Source organism: Camellia sinensis, chromosome 6 (assembly GCF_055761805.1).
Source record: "Camellia sinensis isolate YWXY chromosome 6, ASM5576180v1, whole genome shotgun sequence".
Taxonomy (NCBI): domain Eukaryota; kingdom Viridiplantae; phylum Streptophyta; class Magnoliopsida; order Ericales; family Theaceae; genus Camellia; species Camellia sinensis.
Window position 1 is genome coordinate 142,325,444 of NC_138966.1, and position 19,680 is coordinate 142,345,123.

General features: G+C 32.6%; 2 protein-coding genes across 3 annotated transcripts; both read right to left on the reverse strand.

Moving 5' to 3' along the window:
- Positions 1-5,887: 5,887 nt before the first annotated feature.
- LOC114274377 (uncharacterized) lies at positions 5,888-9,040 on the reverse strand. Of its 2 annotated transcripts, none has more exons than XM_082873130.1 (6): positions 8,400-8,871; positions 8,054-8,275; positions 7,106-7,198; positions 6,926-7,030; positions 6,446-6,822; positions 5,888-5,985 (listed from the first exon to the last, which is right to left on the reverse strand). In XM_082873130.1, coding segments are annotated over exons 1-6 (816 nt in total). In that variant the 5' UTR covers positions 8,418-8,871; the 3' UTR covers positions 5,888-5,984. The 2 variants fall into 2 exon arrangements, with proteins under 2 accessions (XP_082729256.1, XP_082729255.1); XM_082873129.1 differs by lacking the exon at positions 5,888-5,985 and having other exon boundaries at positions 6,172-6,822; positions 8,400-8,745; positions 8,794-9,040.
- Positions 9,041-9,631: 591 nt separating this feature from the next.
- On the reverse strand, positions 9,632-13,227 carry LOC145793651 (uncharacterized). Its single transcript, XM_082876517.1, has 5 exons — positions 12,757-13,227; positions 11,024-12,576; positions 10,643-10,948; positions 10,473-10,560; positions 9,632-10,369 (listed from the first exon to the last, which is right to left on the reverse strand). Exons 1-5 carry the CDS (start codon positions 13,225-13,227, stop codon positions 9,632-9,634), a joined length of 3,156 nt encoding a protein of 1,051 aa, XP_082732643.1.
- Between the last annotated feature and the right edge of the window lie 6,453 nt (positions 13,228-19,680).

The window sequence follows — 19,680 nt, forward strand, 5'->3', positions numbered from 1 at the left end:
TGCTTTAATTGTAATTAACTATTAAGATTATTTACAGAGATTTCTTTGAAATGCTCCCAAACACTACTAGTTGTGCCCCTATATGATGATCCAGTTGTTGAAAAAGGGATATTAGGTAGATGAGAAAGAGAATCACATATTCATGTTGTGTAGTATATGCATTAATATCGATATAAACATTAGGAATATTAGAATCCATAGTAATGTAAGTAAAATAATTATAACAATTAATTTAAATAATGAGTAAACAATAACGGAAATGAGCCGTAGCTCGAATCCAATGGCTCGAATTGGCTCGAAAGAGGGAGAGAAGAGAGGAGGAAGAAGCAGAGGAGAAAGAGGGAGAGAAGAGAGGAAGAAGAGAGGAGGAAGAATAGAGGAGAAAGAGGGAGAGAGGATCGTCGCTGCTCGCCTCGCCACCGCCACCGCCGTCGCCTCGCTGCCGCCGATCATCGCAGCACCAGCGATCGCCGGCTCTGCCTCGCCTCTGCCCCCCGGCCCTCGCTTCCAGCCCCAGATGTTGGGACCCCTCCAGTCCCTCCTCCTTCTCCCCCTCCAGTCCCTCTTCCTTCATCCTTCCTCCTCCTCATCCTCCTCCTCCTCCTCCCCTCCCCTTCCTCCTCCTCCCTCCCCTGCTTCTGGTTTTGCTTCACCTTCATCTAAAAAATGAGGCCGTTTTTGAATTTGAGCCATTTCGAGCCGCTGGGTTTCGAGCTACCTATCACTGCCGAAACAATAACAACTAATATATGTTAAGAAATAATTAATGTAAAAAAAATGATTAACTAATAAATTTAATTCAACTAATTAATGTTATTGATTAGCGAATACGATACAAAAATTACTTTTTTCTGATAAAAATTTCTTCTTGCACAATTATAATTGTCACTTAAGGATGAGACTTCAAAATTAATTGAGAGAGTTGAGAATTGAGAGAGATTGAGAGTTTAAGAAAGAGAATTGTTTGTGAGAAATAAAATGAGAGAGGAGAAATATTTATAGGAGTTTGGGAATAGGGGGTTAATTTGTTTAAAAAAAAAAATTGGCCGTTTGGTGTTAAACGATCATTTGACCGTTTGATTTGAATTAATTTTTTTTTTTTTTTTTTTGAATTTTCTGACCATTGGCAAAGAGCCTGGGGTGGGGTGGATGGGCTGCGGGCCAGGCCAGGTCGCCGCAAGGTACGAAATTTTTTGGGTATTGCGGGGACCATCAACATGACGATTGAAAATGTCTTGGCACATTCCTTGGTACGCCCCCAAACCGCCCCTAGTAGTTTGGTGCCGTGATGGCCAGTAATCCGAGATTACCGAAGGCCGACTTACAAGAATCACACACAATCAGAGTATAAAATATGGGGCTTACAAGTGCGGAAGCAACATTTATATATATACTGAATCTAAATAGTCCATGAGAGCCGTGCTTAAGTCCAATGAAATGACATACATTTTTACAAGTCTTACAACTTAGATACAATAAGGGAATGAGATACAAAATACATCTTGATCAAAAGGCTTCTCAAGCCGACATATACAAGTGCACATGAAATATAAGCTAAGAAGCATAATCTTCAAGATGGTACAAAATGCTAATCCAAAACACGTCGGCAATGCACCCAAAAACACATCGGCTACACGTCTAGGCCTCATTGCCTTCTTGCTCATCACTTACATATATATAGAGAGGGTGAGCTTTGATACTCAGTGAATGATATTAGAAATAAAGGCTTTGCATGATTGATATCCAAGATCTCTTTCAAAACCATACATAGCATACTTTACAATCAAGGGGAAAATCAAGTTCATTGCCGGCCTTTCAAGTTCCTTGGATGTTAATAACATCTACACATTACCAGGGGTGATGGCATATCAAGACAAGAGTGCAGTTGCATTATAGTCCCCTGCCACTAAGGACTTTCAAGACAAGAGTGCAGTTGCATTATAGTCCCCTGCAACTAAGGACTTTCAAGACAAGAGTGCAGTTGCATTATAGTCCCCTGCAACTAAGGACTTTCAAGACAAGAGTGCAGTTGCATTATAGTCCCCTGCAACTAAGGACTTTCAAGACATGCCATCAAAACAAGATAGTGTTTGATATACAAATAGGGATAGTCATTCATGCTAAAATCAAATACTTTCTGTCAAAACCAAGCAAAACGAGATTTATCAAAACAAGTATAACATAGCTTTATCAAAAATACCACTCACATAGTTCTTCACACGTCGGGGTCGAGACAAGCCCAAGTCCTACAAACACAGGGCAAAGCCTATTGATTGCACTTTCAAACAAGTCTCTTATGTATGCAATTGATCTCGGAAAAGCATGCTGGGCACTAACCAGGTCTAGGCCGAGGTTCCACACCTCCTTGCCGAGGTGTGTCCTCGAGGGCCACATGCAAGGAAAAGAGGTCGGGAAACTCTGGGTTTCCCTCTGCTGATGAACATGGAGAACATGAGTGTGAAAACATGAAAAATATGAATGTTCGATCACAATCTATTATCACAAATCTGGGATTTTCATGCTACGAGTTTGAAAACATGGACCTGGGTACCCGTACTTGAAGTTCTTGCGGAAATAAACACAAAAACATGATTCTCTATGCAAGCTTTCGGATCAAAACAAGACTTTTTCTTGAAGAACACATGAATGTCATTTTCTCTTTCTAAAACCGAACTTCAAAACAATGCATGGCTTACAAATCATATCCGATCATGCAATGCAATAACATGAACATAAAGAACATCATGAGCAGATCAAGAATCTAACCTTAGAACACGGATCTAACGGTTCGATCTCTAGGAATCAAGCTTGAAGATCTACTTCCTCACTCTAAAACTCCTTCTTCCTCCTAGAGTTTCTCTCTCTACAAGGCAAGGTTATGATACCAAATGATAGTTTTCTTTACCCGGTTCTGGGGTTAACCCTCTACTGAGACACGTGGCGGCGACTGGTTGGGGTTTTCCCTGAAAAGGTGGCTGACAGACCAGACAAAGCATGGTGGAAGGGTGTTCAACAAGTAAAGCGGTATGGGCTCTCTGACGAGGCAATGACATCGGCTAATAACAAGGCGTATCTAACAAGCTACATGGAATGGCACTCCGGCAAGGGGTGACATCGGCTAACAAAAGGACTTCGGCAACTAAGGTGACAATGACCTCGGCTAGGTAGGACAACACTTGACTAAGCTGTGCCACATCTTGGCCTAGATGCACCACACCTCGGTCTAGGTCATACCACTCCAGGACGAGATCACTTGGGTGCAAGGTAACATCTCGGCTAATGTGTCAAGGCAAGGACGGAGGTCAACAAGGGGTTCCAAGATACTTCTAGACTGAGGATGACCTCGGCTTGGAATGATCTAGGCATAACGTAACCTAGGTTTGGAATAACATCGGCTAACATAACTCAGGCAAGGCGTGACCTAAGTTTCACATCAAGGAAGGAACAAGACAAGTACACAACACTTAGACAGATCACAAGGCTTCAAAACAAGGCATGGATTTCACTCGCTTAAGCGAAACAAGTCACAAACATACACATGCAAGCTTAACAAGCCATAATCATACAGATGCTCATGATCATGACGAAGACATAAAATGTGGGTTCCTACACCCTGAATCATACTGTGAGCGGTTGTTTGGCGTTTGCTTTTAGTATATATATTTTTATTTTTTATTAAAGGTGTGCAAAAAATCAAAAAGATAATGTGATTGAAATAAATGCATTTATTAATAAGTGTACTTACTTAATGAGATAGTAAAAGAATATTTACATTTTTATAGTGGTATAAATGTCTTGTGTGAATGGAGTAATTTTCTTTTGTATTTGGTACAATTTCTTTTTTTATATGTCAAAGTTGTACTAAAAAAAAATTTCATCTATTACAATTATTTTTTTAACTATCCCACTAATTTGTAATTTCTCCCCCACGAAAAAGACAAGATCATATGGTGAGAAATCATCAGCACACTTCATTGACTCACAAGTCAAGGTCAAGACAGAGACCAAACTCTACACGCTTGTTAGAAAATTGCATGCTAAGCTTCAACCATTGTTCTACTTACACATAATTAATTACCGGCAGTGATAGGTAGCTCAAAACCGAGTGGCTCGAATTCAAAAACGACCTCATTTTTGAGATGAAGGTGAAGCAAAACCAGAAGCAGGAGAGGGAGGAGGAGGAGGAGGAGGAGGGGAGGAGGGACTGGAGGGGAAGGAGGAGGAGGGACTGGAGGGGGCCCAACATTTGGGGCTAGAAGCAGGGGCCGGGGGGCGGAGGCGAGACAGAGTCAGTGATCGCTGGTGCTGCGACGATCGGCGGCAGCGAGGCGACGGCGGTGGCGGTGGCGAGGCGAGCAGCGACGATCCTCTCTCCCTCTTTCTTCTCTGTTCTTCCTCCTCTCTTCTTCCTCTCTTCTCTCCCTCTTTCCCCTCTGCTTCTTCCTCCTCTCTTCTCTCCCTCTTTCGAGCCAATTCGAGCCATTGGATTCGAGCTACGGCTCATTTCCGATTAATTACATAATTTTTAATAATTGCAGGCTAGACTTTAATATTCACTACAACAAATTTGGGATTTAAAGACGAAACAAATTTGTCCCAAAATGTATATATTTCGTCACCCAAACTATTTACGACGAACATTTTTCGTCACCCGTTTTGTCTCCAAAGGGTCGTCGCTAAAGGGTCTTAGAGACGGAAAAAAAAATTCGTCATTGAAAATGATAAATTTGTGACAAATTTTTTTGTCTCCAATACACTTTGTTGGGAGCATACTTGTAAGTAATTAGCGACAAAATATTTTGTCATTAAAGAAGAAATTAGAGACAAAAGTATTTCGTCATAAATATAAGAAATAGAGACGAAATAATCTTGTCACGTTTAATATAAACGAAGACGAAAATTTTTTGTCAAAGAAGCTACCAATAGAGACAAAAACAAATTCATCATTAAAAATGATAAATTTGTGACGAATTTTTTTGTCACCAATACACTCTGTTGGGAACATACTTGCAAGTAATTAGCGACAAAATATTTTGTCATTAAAGAAGAAATTAGAGACAAAAGTATTTTGTCATAAATATAAGAAATAGAGACGAAATAATTTTGTCACGTTTAATAGAAACGAAGACAAAAAAAATTTGTCAAAGAAGCTACCAATAGAGACAAAAACAAATTCATCATTAAAAATGATAAATTTGTGACGAATTTTTTTTGTCTCCAATACACTCTGTTGGGAACATACTTATAAGTAATTAGCGACAAAATATTTTGTCATTAAAGGAGAAATTAGAGACAAAAGTATTTTGTCATAAATATAAGAAATGGAGACAAAATAATTTTGTCACGTTTAATATAAACGAAGACGAAAATCTTTTGTCAAAGAAGCTACCAATAGAGATAAAAACAAATTCGTCATTAAAAATGATGAAATAATGTCAAAAAAAATTCGTCACACATCGAGGGTAATAGTGACGAAATGTGACAATATTTTTTGTCATGACAAATTCATTTAGTGACGAAATAAAGAATTTATGACAAAATTAATCATCCACCTATGCCAAATAAGAGACAAAAAAACCTTCTTTAGGGATGGAAAATTTTGTCAATAATTTCATAATATTTTTTTCCACATTATATACCTATTTTATCAAAATCTAAATTTTAGTTCAACAAATATGACCCTGTTCATGTTGAAACCTGTTGAATATAACAATTCCATCACAACTTAACCTAACCTGTTATCAACACATTTACGAATTAACAAAATGAAAATATCCATTCATCATTACAAATAATTTCATCCTAATATAATAAAATAGTGAAATATCCACAAAATATCCAAAAGTTATAGCTTGTTCAATTCCACCAAAAATCCAACAATAAGTAGTGTAACTCCAAAAAGTATGTGTATCCTTATCAAACAAAAATGAACATTCAAACAAATTACATCATTGTTGCACGTCAAAAATGCCACCCCAATCCAATCTGCAAAAAAATAAATTAAAAGTTTTAGTAATTAATCAATTATACAAAAGATTAAAAACATTAGTAACTCATCAATTTACAATTAGATCAATTATACAATTTATCCCTGTAACAGACTTTTTTTTAGATTATGAGAACAAAAAATTAATTTTAAGGCTAATTCACAAATGGTGCAGCCCATTAATGTGCCGTAAGTTCATACAACTTATATTGGTCCCTCCTAAGGTGTTTCTATTGGTTCTTGTACAAATCTATAATTGTGTGATAATTTAGCATTTCGACAGCCTTTTTTCAAGCTTTAAGTATAGAGAAAAAAATATATTTTTTAGACTAATTCACAATTTATACATCATGTGCACCTGTACAAATTGGATGTCATATGCATGTTTCCATTACTTCCTAATTCTTCAAACATGTATTCTTTTATAAAATTTGTTATATTAAAGTTAATATACTTTACCAAGAAGTATGTCCACTTGTGGATGAGTCCCCTCCACTTCCAAAGTGTCCAGTGAATCCTTTGGTCCTCAAAAAGTTGACAACATCAGCCATTATCTCCCCTTGCTTCTTCTTACCCTCTTCAAGATCTTTTATTTTATTGTTCTGCATTTGTATTTGTTCCTTTTGTGTCTCTATTTGCATCTCAAGGCGCTTCACATAATCATTTGTTTCAGCATATATGGTAGTGGCTCTCCTAATAGAGGATGAAGGTCTCATGCCAAGTCCCTTCACATAGCCAGACCTTGGCTTTAGGACTTTGATTGATAGCTCTTCTGCAGTCAAAGGGGTTGATCCTGGCTGTGAGAGGTGATCAGCCTGTGTCTGTATCATATTTTCCTATCAAATATAAAAAAAATTAAATAATTATTAGAAAATTAAATAAGATTATAACAAATAGTATTCTAAAATTTTGTTAATAAAAATTGCAATATATACTCACATAATTACACTGAGCTTGAGATGAGATCCACTCATGTGTTTTCTCATTATAGTGAGTTTCCTTGTACAACTCTGCTAGATCAGTTAGCATCTTCTTTTCTCGTGCCTAATTCGATAGACCAAATATTCAATAAATAAAGCTAAGAATCTAATATAATTCTGAAAGTGCAAGGATACGTACCAGTTTTTCTACTCTAACAGGGATTGACCTAGAACCACACCTATGTTTTGTATACATCCTTTCTCTGTTCGCGATGTTGGCCTTTGATTGTTCCTATAAGGAAGAATGACCAATATAACAATGAAATGTATCATTAGTAAGACAAATATGTTGGCTTTTGATTGTTCCTATAAGGAATAATGAACCAATATAACAATGAAATGTATCACTAGTAAAACAAATTTAATGGTTGATAATAAAGAAATTTCATTGTTCCTCTCTATCATTTTCCTATATATCATTTCAACTTAAAAGATATTTCAAATTATTCACTAGTTTCATTCAATTCTGTGAAAAATAGATTAGAGGACTTGTTGAGATTTCATCATAAGATGGTTTTTCTGGGTGAAAAAAGAAAAACGAGTAATTTACACCGTTCACAAATAGGGGGCATATAAGCATGGGCAAGATAGATTGTGAAAAAATCCATTTACATTTCACAAGATATGGAACAATTACTGATACCAAACTCATAACCCTTTCTTTCTTCCGCAACTCTATCAAATCTAAAGTTCTGTCTCAATACCCTATATTAGTTACTTAGCTAGTTGCTTACCATTATCATGAAACTTCAGACCAAACCCAAGAACAAACAAAAAATTAATACAATCATAGAAACTGAAATCTTAGTTCTTTAGTCTATGATGTGAAAGATGCACTTTAAGGAAACATAAATTAATCTCCTATTATGCGAGCCTTCCAATCCATATTTAATAGTTTCCCTTTCTCATTTTTCCACTTATTTGGTTTTTATTATGTTCCACTTACATGCCTAGAAGATAAAGGGAAAAGAATACATATGGAATTTCACAGCAAATTGATTGTGTTCTTTCTAGTTGTTTTAGAATCTCTCCCTATTCTAATCAAATTCTTTCTTCGCTAATATAATAAAAAAGATGAAAATGTTACCAGAAATTCTTTAGTGTTCCACTTTTTATCAATAAGATCTATCCACTTGGTAGGATCGACATTCTTTGGTGGGTGGTTTCTTGCATACTCCTCCCCTTTAGCCTCCTTCAGCTCCATGAATTGTTTGTGCAGCCTATAGGTATGGTTACTCAATCTCCGACCAAATTTTGTGTTCATTGCCTTCTCTATATCAACAGGGTCTCCTTGTAAATCAAATTGATCCTGCAAAAAATAGATAAGTCATAGATAATTCTTATAAAAAATAAAATAATTACAATAAATAATTAAGATTTCTAACCTATTATAAAAATGAGTAAAATCTCCTATAAGTAGACAACGAACTTACATTCAAGCGTTGAAACATCGCCTCCTTAACGGAGGCATCAACATACTTCCACCTACGAACACTTGGATTTGGTAAACGAGTTCGCACTTCTACACCAATCTTTGAGGCTAGTTTTGAGGCATAGTCCCCTACCGGTGCACGAAATTCTGGAGGGATAGGCACGCTAAGCTTTCCATCTTTATCAACAAGGCCTTGAACCTCTTTGCCTCGAGTCGGGCCACGAGCACGCTTAACAGCTGATATTGTGAAGCCATAATATTGAAATAGTATGTGAACAAATTTAATTAAGATCTCAAATCAATGTAAATAAAGAGTGTGTCTTACCAATAGTATTACCAGCAGTCACCTCAAGTTGAGGCTCCACATTGAGAGGTGGTGGCGGATTGCTAGTCACCTCAGGACGTGAAGAGGTATCCCCCTCTTCTAATGCGTGGGTCAATGCCTCATGATGAGATTGTGAACGAGCTCTCGATGGTATCTCTAACAGCTGAATAACATAATAAAATATGAATATATGTACAAAGATATACATGTCTATGTGTGTATGAATTGAAAGTAACAAGAAAGAATATATTTCACAATGCATAAATGTATAGTACCTCATGCTCAAACGAATCATAGGCTTCAGTGTCACTGCCATCTTCAGCCTCTGACGGTCGATAATCATCATCATTTTCCTCAATTGGTATTTGTTTTTCCTTCCTCAATTTCTTATGTTGAACCGTAGGCTTCAAACAAGTTGTTATATTCTTCACTCCTAGAGTCTTCATTCTCTCACGGTTTTTATTAGTATTCTTCATTCTTTGTTTCTCATAGTTCGTTACCTTTTTAGTTGCGGTACTTGGTTTGGTCAATTGCTTTTTTGTAGCGTCCATTTTGCCCAACTATAAAGCATAATTGAACATTTTTTTGGTGGATACGCATAATTGAACATTAGATGTAAAGAAAAGATAATTATATATTTCTATACATAAAGCATAAAGCAACAACAATCTCAACAAGTGGATATGTCATATAGGCTCTAAATCATTGAAATATGGCTAGAGTGATATGAATGATTTTTGTTTTTACCATTTACTTATCATAGAACAAATTAATTACAAAGCCATCAGACACACAATATGACCAATCAATGATAAACCTACATAACTGTGGATGAACCCCACAACTGAAATTCAACTACATTAATTAAGAACAATGTTCATACAGAAAGTGCAAAATAACTACAAATCCTAGTCTACATCAAGATCCATATCGTAATCCACATCAGGTTCGTCACACTCTTCATTTTGTTTGTCAGCTCTTTTCTGTATCATTGTTTCGTCAGATGACCTAACCCTTGTAACAACTTCTGCTTCAACACCATCTCTATAACATTGAACATTAGGGCCGATGTCAATTGGAACAACATCGGTAATATTTTCTTGTTGGAAAACATCGTTTTCTTCTGGTTCATGTAATGATTCTCCATCACCTACCTCTGGTACATCAAAGACACCCCTATGTTGCACTCGTTGAACGACTTGCCAAGGTTGTCCCCATTTGGTATCATTTAGGTAAAAGACTTGCTTAGCCTGGCTAGGCAAGATGAAAGGGTCGTGTTGATACCACCGACTTGTGACATCAATACTTGTGCAATAATCATCAGTTCGCAATGTTCTACTTCGACCTGTATTTCCTGTGTTGTACCATTCACACTGGAACAATACAACTTTGTTATGACACATGTACTCCAATTCCCAAACATTGCACAAGTGACCATAAAATTCATGCGTCACTCCCTCATGATCCCCTTCCGTAAGCACACCACTATTCTGACTGTTACGGCGATTGTCTACTTCTCTTGTACGAAACCGTACGCCATTGATTATGCAACCTGAGTACTCTTTTACTAGTAAATTTGGGCCATTTGCTAACGACCATAAATCATTGGTTGCTTCTGGTGACTTTTCTTCTCTCAATATATTTATCTACATTCACATATAACGTACATTAAGATAGTAAAAATAAATTAATAAATGATCAAATCTTATACAAATTTTTAATCATGTCTTAAAATTGAAAATGCCTTACCCGCTCTTTGAACCACTTGGGAAACTCTTGTTGTTGTATACGGGTTATGCCTTGGTCAGATGGAGTCCGTAATAGATTTTTGTGTATCCTACTCAAAAGAATGTGATTATTATGCACTGCTAACTACATTAACAAAGCTAAGAATACACATATTTAAATGAAAAACATACTCTAGATACTTCTCTATCTCGGGGCTATTGTTCAACAAGAACCAATGAGCCATATCACGATATTCTTGTGACATATCAGCATCCCTTGTGATTAGGCCAATAGGACGGGCAGTTTCTGTGAATACAGTTAACCCTTTGTGACGTTTGCCACGATCTTGATTTCGTTCGGGTCGATTATGCACTGTTTCGATCCCATCAACATACATTGAACAAAAAGTAACGCACTCTTTGACAATGTAAGCCTCTGCGATTGAACCTTCTGGTCGAGCTCGGTTTGTAACAAACTTTTTTAAAGCTCCGAGAAACCTTGAAAAGAGAATTAGTTAAGAGCAAGGTTACACGTGCAACATATAATTACGAACCTTTCAATTTAACAATTACCTTTCAATCCGGTACATCCATCGATATTGCACCGGTCCTCCAAGAATAGCCTCACGCGGCAAGTGAACGGCCAAGTGAACCATCACATCAAAGAAGGCTGGAGGAAAGATCTTTTCAAGCTTGCATAATATGTGTACTATACGTTCCTCTAATTTCTCAAGTTCATTACGGCGCAGTGTCTTTGAGCACAAATCCTGGAAAAAGCTACCTAACTCAAATAGTGTTTTACTAATCTCTTTGTCTACGTAACCACGCATCCCAATTGGAAGAATCCGTTGTATGAGTACATGGCAGTCATGACTTTTCAAGCCTGTTAATTTACCATTTCTCGCATTCACTGATCTTGATATGTTTGCAGCATAGCCATCCGGATACTTCACTGATTCCAAGAATTCAAAGAAACCCTCCCTCTCTTCAGGGGTCAATGAAAAGATTGCCCTAGGTTTGACATAAGTTCCATCAGGATGACGTGTTAACCACAACTCTTTCCTTATACCCATATCTTCCAAGTCCATCCGTGCTTTGTCGGTGTCTTTGTTCTTTCCATCAATGCCTAACATAGTTCCAAAGGTATTTTCACTAAAATTCTTCTCGACGTGCATAACATCAATGTTGTGTCGAAGCTTCCGTTTCTTCCAGTATGGTAACTCATACAAGATGCTTACCTTTGTCCAATTTGGTGCCTGACGGAGTCTTTTCTTATTTCTTGGATGCTTCCCATATGTGACACCTGTCACTCTATCCAATTGCTCTAATATCTTTGCCACTGGTAACTTTAAAGATCTCTTTTGCTTCTCATGCTTACCATTGTAAGCCTTACTCTTTCGCCTTTCGGGGTGGTTTTGAGGCAAGTAGCATCGATGGTTAGTGTATGCAGTCTTACCTTTCAAGGATTGAAAATATGGTTCATCATTGCAAGTGTAGCAAGAATAATGACCCTTTGTTCTCCACCCAGATATGTCACCAAATGCGGGCCAATCGTGTATAGTCCACATCAAAGCTGCACGCATCTGGAAAGACTCACCAGTTACGGCATCGTAAGATAATGCACCATTTTCCCACAACTCATTCAACTCATCCACCAGAGGTCTCATGTAGACATCAATATCGATCCCTGGTTGTGATTCTCCAGGAACAAGTAGTGACATCATAAGAAAGGGATCTTTCATAACCAACCAAGGTGGCAAGTTATAAGGAATGAGTACTATAGGCCATAAACTATACGAGTTGCTCATGTTCCCGAAAGGATTGAACCCATCAACAGCCAACCCTAGCCTCACATTTCGAGGCTCCAGGGCAAACTGAGGATGTTGCACATCAAATTCCTTCCATTCATCACTATCGGCGGGATGTCTCAATACTCCGTCATCTATACATTTCTCCTTGTGCCATCTCATGTCCTCTGCAGTCTTTCTTGACATGTACAATCTTTTCAACCTTGGTGTTAATGGGAAGTACCGCAACACCTTATGGGGAATCTTCTTACCCCTGCCACGATTGATCTTGTATCTAGATGCCTTACATTTTGGACATTTATCTAACCTTGCATTTTCCTTCCAAAAGAGTACACAATCATTTATACAAGCATCAATTAACTCATATGATAAGCCCAAATCTCGAAGTATTTTCTTAGCTTCATAAAATGACTTTGGAACCAAATTATCTTTTGGTAAAAGTTTTGTTAAAAACTCCAATAGTGTGTTAACCGACTTATTGCTCTAGTGGTTTGTTACCTTCATATTAAGCAACTCGATGACAAACTTCAACAGAGTGTAGTTTGTGCAACCTAAGTACACCTCACGTTTGGCATCATTCAATAGTTTATCAAACGTTTGTACTTCCTCATTCTGGGGTGCATCGTTGGGTTCTCCTCTTATTCGATCTTCCACTAAGGCATCAATACCACCTAAAACCTCATCTTCATCAATTGCCATTTCATGATGAGCCTCATTTGATACACGTGGTTCCCCGTGCTCATGCCAAATAGTGTACGTTTGCATAATCCCATATTGAAGCAAATGAATTTGCACATTTCGAAGATTTTGGGAATAATAGTTCACGCAGTTCAAACATGGGCACGAAATTTTACCTTCCTGGTCAACAACTGCCATTGCAAATTTGACAAATGATGTCACCCCATCAATAAATGGCTGACTCATCCTTCCATCAGGTGTCTTACCCAATGCAATCCAACTCTTGTCCATGTCTGATCACAAATGAAAGATCAAGTTTTTTTTTAATTTGTTTATGTCATAAAACGCATCATGTGTACTATTAACCTATTCCATTTAGGAATGCACAATGTGTATCATACAAAGAAAATCATATGACGTTGTCTATCTCTAATCTTTCCTTAGTTCTCCAAGTATATAACATAGATTAAGATGGAAGTATTATGGGAAAGGATAGAGTAGAAAAAAAAAATGGTTCCTGACAAGTTTACAACATTAGTACATTAAAAGGAATAAAATAAAATTTGCTCATTTAGGAAACTAGTTATTTTTGAAGAAATAAAAAGAATCTTAGTTGATTGGACTGTTTATAGAGGCAATATTGATTATGGTGTGTAATTGTGGCTTCAGATTTCTCTAATCTATACTATATATTAAGCAAAAAGGGGTTTTTAACCCCAAGCCTTGTGGGAGCTTCAATCTCTCAATCTAAATTTCTTAATTTTTTGATTTAAAAAAAATAAAAAATCTTAGCATTTATTAATCTCTTTTAACTCCCAAGTCTTATCCTCATAATAACACTTTAATGCATTTAGAACAAGCATTATTTTTTTTTTTTGAAATCCAACACATATGAATTCCCATAAAAAGTCCCAACACATATGATTATTATCTCTCATAATAACACTTTAATGCATTAAAAACAAGCATAAAAAAAATTCTTGAAAAGTCCAACACATATGACTATTATCAAAATATTATACTTTAATATAATATAATAAAAAAAAGATATTTAATTCCTTGAAAAGTCAAACACATATGATTATTATCAAAATATTAAACTTTAATATAATATAAAAAGGGGAAAAAAAAGACATTTAAAAAAAAAAACATCTATACCATATATTAAGCAAAATGGGGTTTTTAACCCCAAGCCCTGTGGGAGCTCCAATCTCCCAATCTAAATTTTCTGATTTATAAATCATTTAATAGGACAAATTAATCAATTTTCCAAAATTATTAATTTTTAATTTACAAAATAGATTAAAAAAAACTATTGACTGATTTATTTATTTAATAACAAAAATATTTCATAATCTCTCCCTCCTAATCTCTCTCACAAATTTTCAAAAAAAAAATATTAAAACTTGCATTCATTTTCTCCTCTCCAAAAAATCAGATAATATTTTCTATTAAAGTTATAGATATCTACCTATATTTTATATATTATATTATAACATAACCAAAAAAACTAAAAAACTAAAAAGAAAACTTTAAAGTTTATCTAAATAAACTTTAAATCAATATAACTCACATGTCTATCACATATCTAACTCACATCATAACTTACCTAAATAATAATAATTAAAAACAAATGAAAATTACAGATAAATTAAATTTAAAAAAAAAGATACCCACAACTCCATCTTAAATAAATTGAAAAAAAAATGCCCGAATAGAAACCACACAAAAATAAAAATAAAAAGAAAAAGATATATCTATCTATCTATCTATATATTAAGCAAAATATCTATATAAAAAGAAATTCCATACCTTGAAAGCTACACGAGACCTGCTTGTGTTTTTTATCGAAATTGCGCTCTTCACCTGTTTACCGGGTTCATCTTGCAAAAGAAAAAAAAATGTCCAAAAAATAATTAGTCATGTACATAACAATTTGCAAAGAAATCAGATATCTTTACAGGCTTTTTTGAAAACTACTCTTTCTCATGAAAAACATAAATCCCAGACAAAAATAATAGAAAAAAGAACAAACACATTTCCAATTAATTTTCAAGAGTAAAACTAAAAAAAAAAAAACCCAGTGATCCACACTGATCAAAGCAACTAAAATTAATAAACAGATTAAAGAAAAACTAATCCAGTGGCATAAGAATTTAGTTATATAGTGTTTTGAAAATTAGGAATAAACTCGCTTATTGGCTTCTTCTTCTTTTTTTATTTTTATTTTTTATTATTATTATTTAAAAAAAGGTGCAAAAAAATAGAGAACTGATGTGAACCAAATAAGCCAATAAATTGGCTTTTTCCTAGTTATCAAAATAGGCCTTAACCCAATTAGAAACTCTCAATTCTACCAAATGTCAACAACAATTTATCAAAATAAAAAATAAAAAAGTAAAAAAAATTCATACAATAGAAAAGAAAGCTCACAATCAAAATAACTAAATAAGTATATGTATATATATATCAAGATACATACATACATGTGCAAATGTAGCCAAAATTGGTTTGATCACCCAAATTATGAAACTGAAAACTCCAGGATAAAAAAATAAAATGTATACATAACAAAGCTCATGTATATATAAATATAGATATAGACTGTGTGTGAAGAAGGAAGTGTAGAACGTACATGGAAGCTCTGAGGCGTGTTGGTTTTCGTTTCGATTCTGCGTTCTCTCTGTGGGGATTGGGAAGTGGAAGTGGCTTGTGCGCTGTGCTTTGTGGTGTTCTACATTTGAAGAAGTTATTTGGTGGTCTTCGGGCCAGTTATGTGGTGTTTAGAATTGTTGTGATTGATTATAAAATGAAAATTTATAATTTTATATTGAATAATTAAAAAATAACAAAAAAACATGATGTATAAGTGATTGGTGAGAAGAAACATGAGTACGTTGCACCAGTAACACCGAATAATTTTTGCGTTGAAGTGTAATGTGGGAGTTTTTTGAGATGGGTCAGGTCTTAAAACGTGGGAATTGGCTGTATGTTTACATCAACTTATCAACTTCTTTCAATTTTATTTGATTTTATTTTTTGAAAACGATTTGGAGTTATTTGTTTTTTTTAGATATACTTAATTTAACTATACTTAAAATGTAAAATATTTATGAAAAATAAAAATCAATAAAAAAATGACAATGTACTAAATTTTTATATTTTTTTGTATGTAGTGAATTTTTTTATAGTGTTTTCATAAATTTTGTACTTTTTAAATTTATCTAAAGGGCAAATTACACAGATGGTCCCTATACTTTGTTTTTTTTCGTGTCATTGTGGTCCCTACACTTTCAATTGGCACAATTTTGATCCTTAATTTTAAATTTTGTGTCAATTTGATCCATTAATAATGCCATTAGTGTTTTTAAATGAAAATAATCACTGAATATTGATTGAAATTAACTCACTAAAGTTAGTAAATTTATAATTTTCTATAAAAAAAAATTAGTGGTAACCCGTACTACGCACGGCATGTAAAAAAGTTAATAATATATTTTTATACAAAATAATATAAATAGTTAAATTTTTGTATGCAAATTATGAACACAAAGAAGATTGAAATTTTACAATTTAAATCTCACAATTTATTTATTATTTTTTTAATTTGTCACAAATTTAATCATGTAACTTTCAACCTCACTTTCTAAAATTGTAAATTTAGGTGGGCTCAACCCAAGCAACTTGAGTGAAGCTTAAATTTTTTTTAACGATTGAACTATATAATTTTTAATTAAGTGAATACTTATGGAGAAATTCAAAAATTCAAACTAAATTTGAGTGGACTTGGGCAGAAACACCAATTAATAACTTGAGCAACCAAAAAAAAATTATATATATAAATATATATATTATTTTCTAATTTATTTTTTAAAGTAATGATTAAAATTAATTAAAAATTTAATATTAATGAACAAAAGAAAAAACAATATACTTTTTCAATAGAATTTTTCTTGAAAATATTTTAAAAATATACCTTTTAGAAAGGGATCATTAAATAAAGGGTTGTTTGGGAAGTGCCATATTAGCTCTTTTATATATATATATATATATATTTTTAATCTTTTTTGGGTCACATCACATCTCTATTTTTTTGCACATTTTTTTATAAAAAAATAAAAAAATATACTTAATTATCTTTTTTTGGGTCACATCAAATCTCTATTTTTCTATACATATTTTTGTAAAAAAATAAAAAAGTATACTTATTTAGCACTTCCCAAACTACCACTAAGTTGATATTAAAAAAATTTACTTTTTATAATGGCAAAAATAATTTATATATGATTTTTTTGAAATTATTTTTAATTTAATAAAATATTAAATAGAATAAAAACAAATTTCTTAATTAATAGAGATTAAATTTAAAATTTTATTTTATAATTTAATAAAGGATGCAAAATTTTATCACAGTTAAATTTTTTCTGTAAATTATGAAAACAAAAAAAGATTGAAATTTAAAATTTAAGTCTCACAATTTTATCACAATTTATTTATTATTTTTTAATTTATCACAAATTTATTCATGTAACGTTAAACCCCCCTTGCTAGAATTGCAAACTTAGGTGGGGTCAACCCAAGCAACTTGAGTCGAGCTTAAAATTTTTTAAAGATTGAACAACATAGTTTTTAATTAAGTGAGAACCTATGCAGAAATTCAAAAATTCAAATTAAATTTGAGTGGATTTGGGCAGAACCACCAAATAACTTGAGCAACCAAAACAAAATTATATATATATATATATATATATATATGAATTATTTGCTAATTTATTTTTTAAAATAATAAATAAGATTAATTAAAAATTTAATATTAATGAATAAAAGAAAAAGCAATATACATAAGACTTCCAATAGAATTTTTATTGAAATATTTAAAAAATATATCTTTTAGAAAGAGATCATCGAATAAAGAAGTTTGGGAAGTGCCATATTAGTTCACTTTTTTTTTTTAATCTTTTTTTTTTTTTTGGGCACATCACATCTCTATTTTTCTACACAACATTTCGTAAAAAGTTAAAAAAAAAATATACTTAATTATCTTTTTGGGTCACATTACATCTATACTTTTCTATACATATTTTCGTAAAAAGTAAAAAAGTATGTTTATTTGGCACTTCCAAAACTACCACTAAGTTGATGTTAAAAAAATTTACTTTTTATAATGGCATACATAATTTAAATATGATTTTTTAGAAATTCTTTTTAATTTAAAATTACAATAAAATATTAAATAGAATAAAAACAAATTTCTTACAAAATAAAAGTATTTGAATAAAAAAAAAGGTAACAAGGAAATTTAATATGGTATTTTTATTTAATCTGAAAATAATTTTAGATGAATAATAAATTATCACCTATAACCCTTTTCTTTTTTTAAAAAATAAAAAGGTTTAACGAACTATCACTTTTAATAAAAAAAAAAAAAATTAAGGTTTCTTTCTAATTTATTTTAACAAAAGTAACTTTTTAACAATTTGAGCCAAATATTTCTTTATTCTTTATTTTAATTTCTTTAATTGATAATTGAGATAAATAAAAAAAAATCTAATAAAATTCACCATGTTTAGTAAATACTAAAAAATTTATGTTTTGTTCTTTTTTTTTTAAAAAAAAAATTATATTAAAAAATATTATTGTTCAATTCCTTATAATTTAGAAGGATATAATTTTTTTTTTATAAAATTTAAAACAAAAAAAAATAATAGCGATTAATAATTTGAACACATGTATTTAACACAAATTATATTTAGATCAATAATATTATGACACATGTAAATATTGAACTAATTCTAATCGTAGTAATATAATTTGAAGAAGAATTCACATTTGAAATTTTATTTTATAATTTAATAAAGGATTCAAAATTTAAGGAATGAATATTGATCTCATTCCAATTATAGTAACATAATTTAAGTAAGAATCCAAATTTGAAATTTTGTTTTTAGAATATAAAATTAATTTATAAACCAATCATATTGTAACACGTATTAACAAAAAATTAAACAAAATAAAAAAAAATGAAAAAAAGGAATTGCAACTTTCAACCTTAATGAAATGACAATATTTTGAAATTATAATAGTATATAGATAAATCATGGAATATATCATTATTTAAAACTTATGTATTATGGGATAAAAAATAAAAAAATTAGAAAATTTATATTGGAATATTGAAGCTCCCACAGACCTTGGGGGTTAAAAACCCCCTTTTGCTTAACACGGAATAATTATAAATATTTATATTTGTATTAGATTTTTTTAATATATAAATTATGTTTTTTAAGATTTTTTATAAAAATAATTTAACAATCTTATCACTAAGCATAGTGTATGAGAGAAGTTAAAAAGGGTACTGCAGTAACTATACACGGATTGTATCTATAATTATTTGTATGAGGGGATTTCAAATGCTGATCAGGGGATTGTATCAATAAATGCAGGCATGTGAAAAAACATGTGGATTGAAAAAAGTTAATAAATGTTGATCAGGGGATTTTGACCAAATCAATAAATGTTGAGTTTTTCTTTTTTTAATAAAAAATATAAAAAATTTAGATTCGGATATTGAAACTCCCACGGGCCTTGGGGGTTAAAAATCCCTTTTTGCTTAATATATAGTATAGATATAGATAGATAGATAGATATAGATATAGATAATATAATATAGATAGATAGATGTGTTGAAATTTTCAAGAAATTTTGTTTATGTTAGTTTTTAATGCATTAAAGTTTAATTATGAG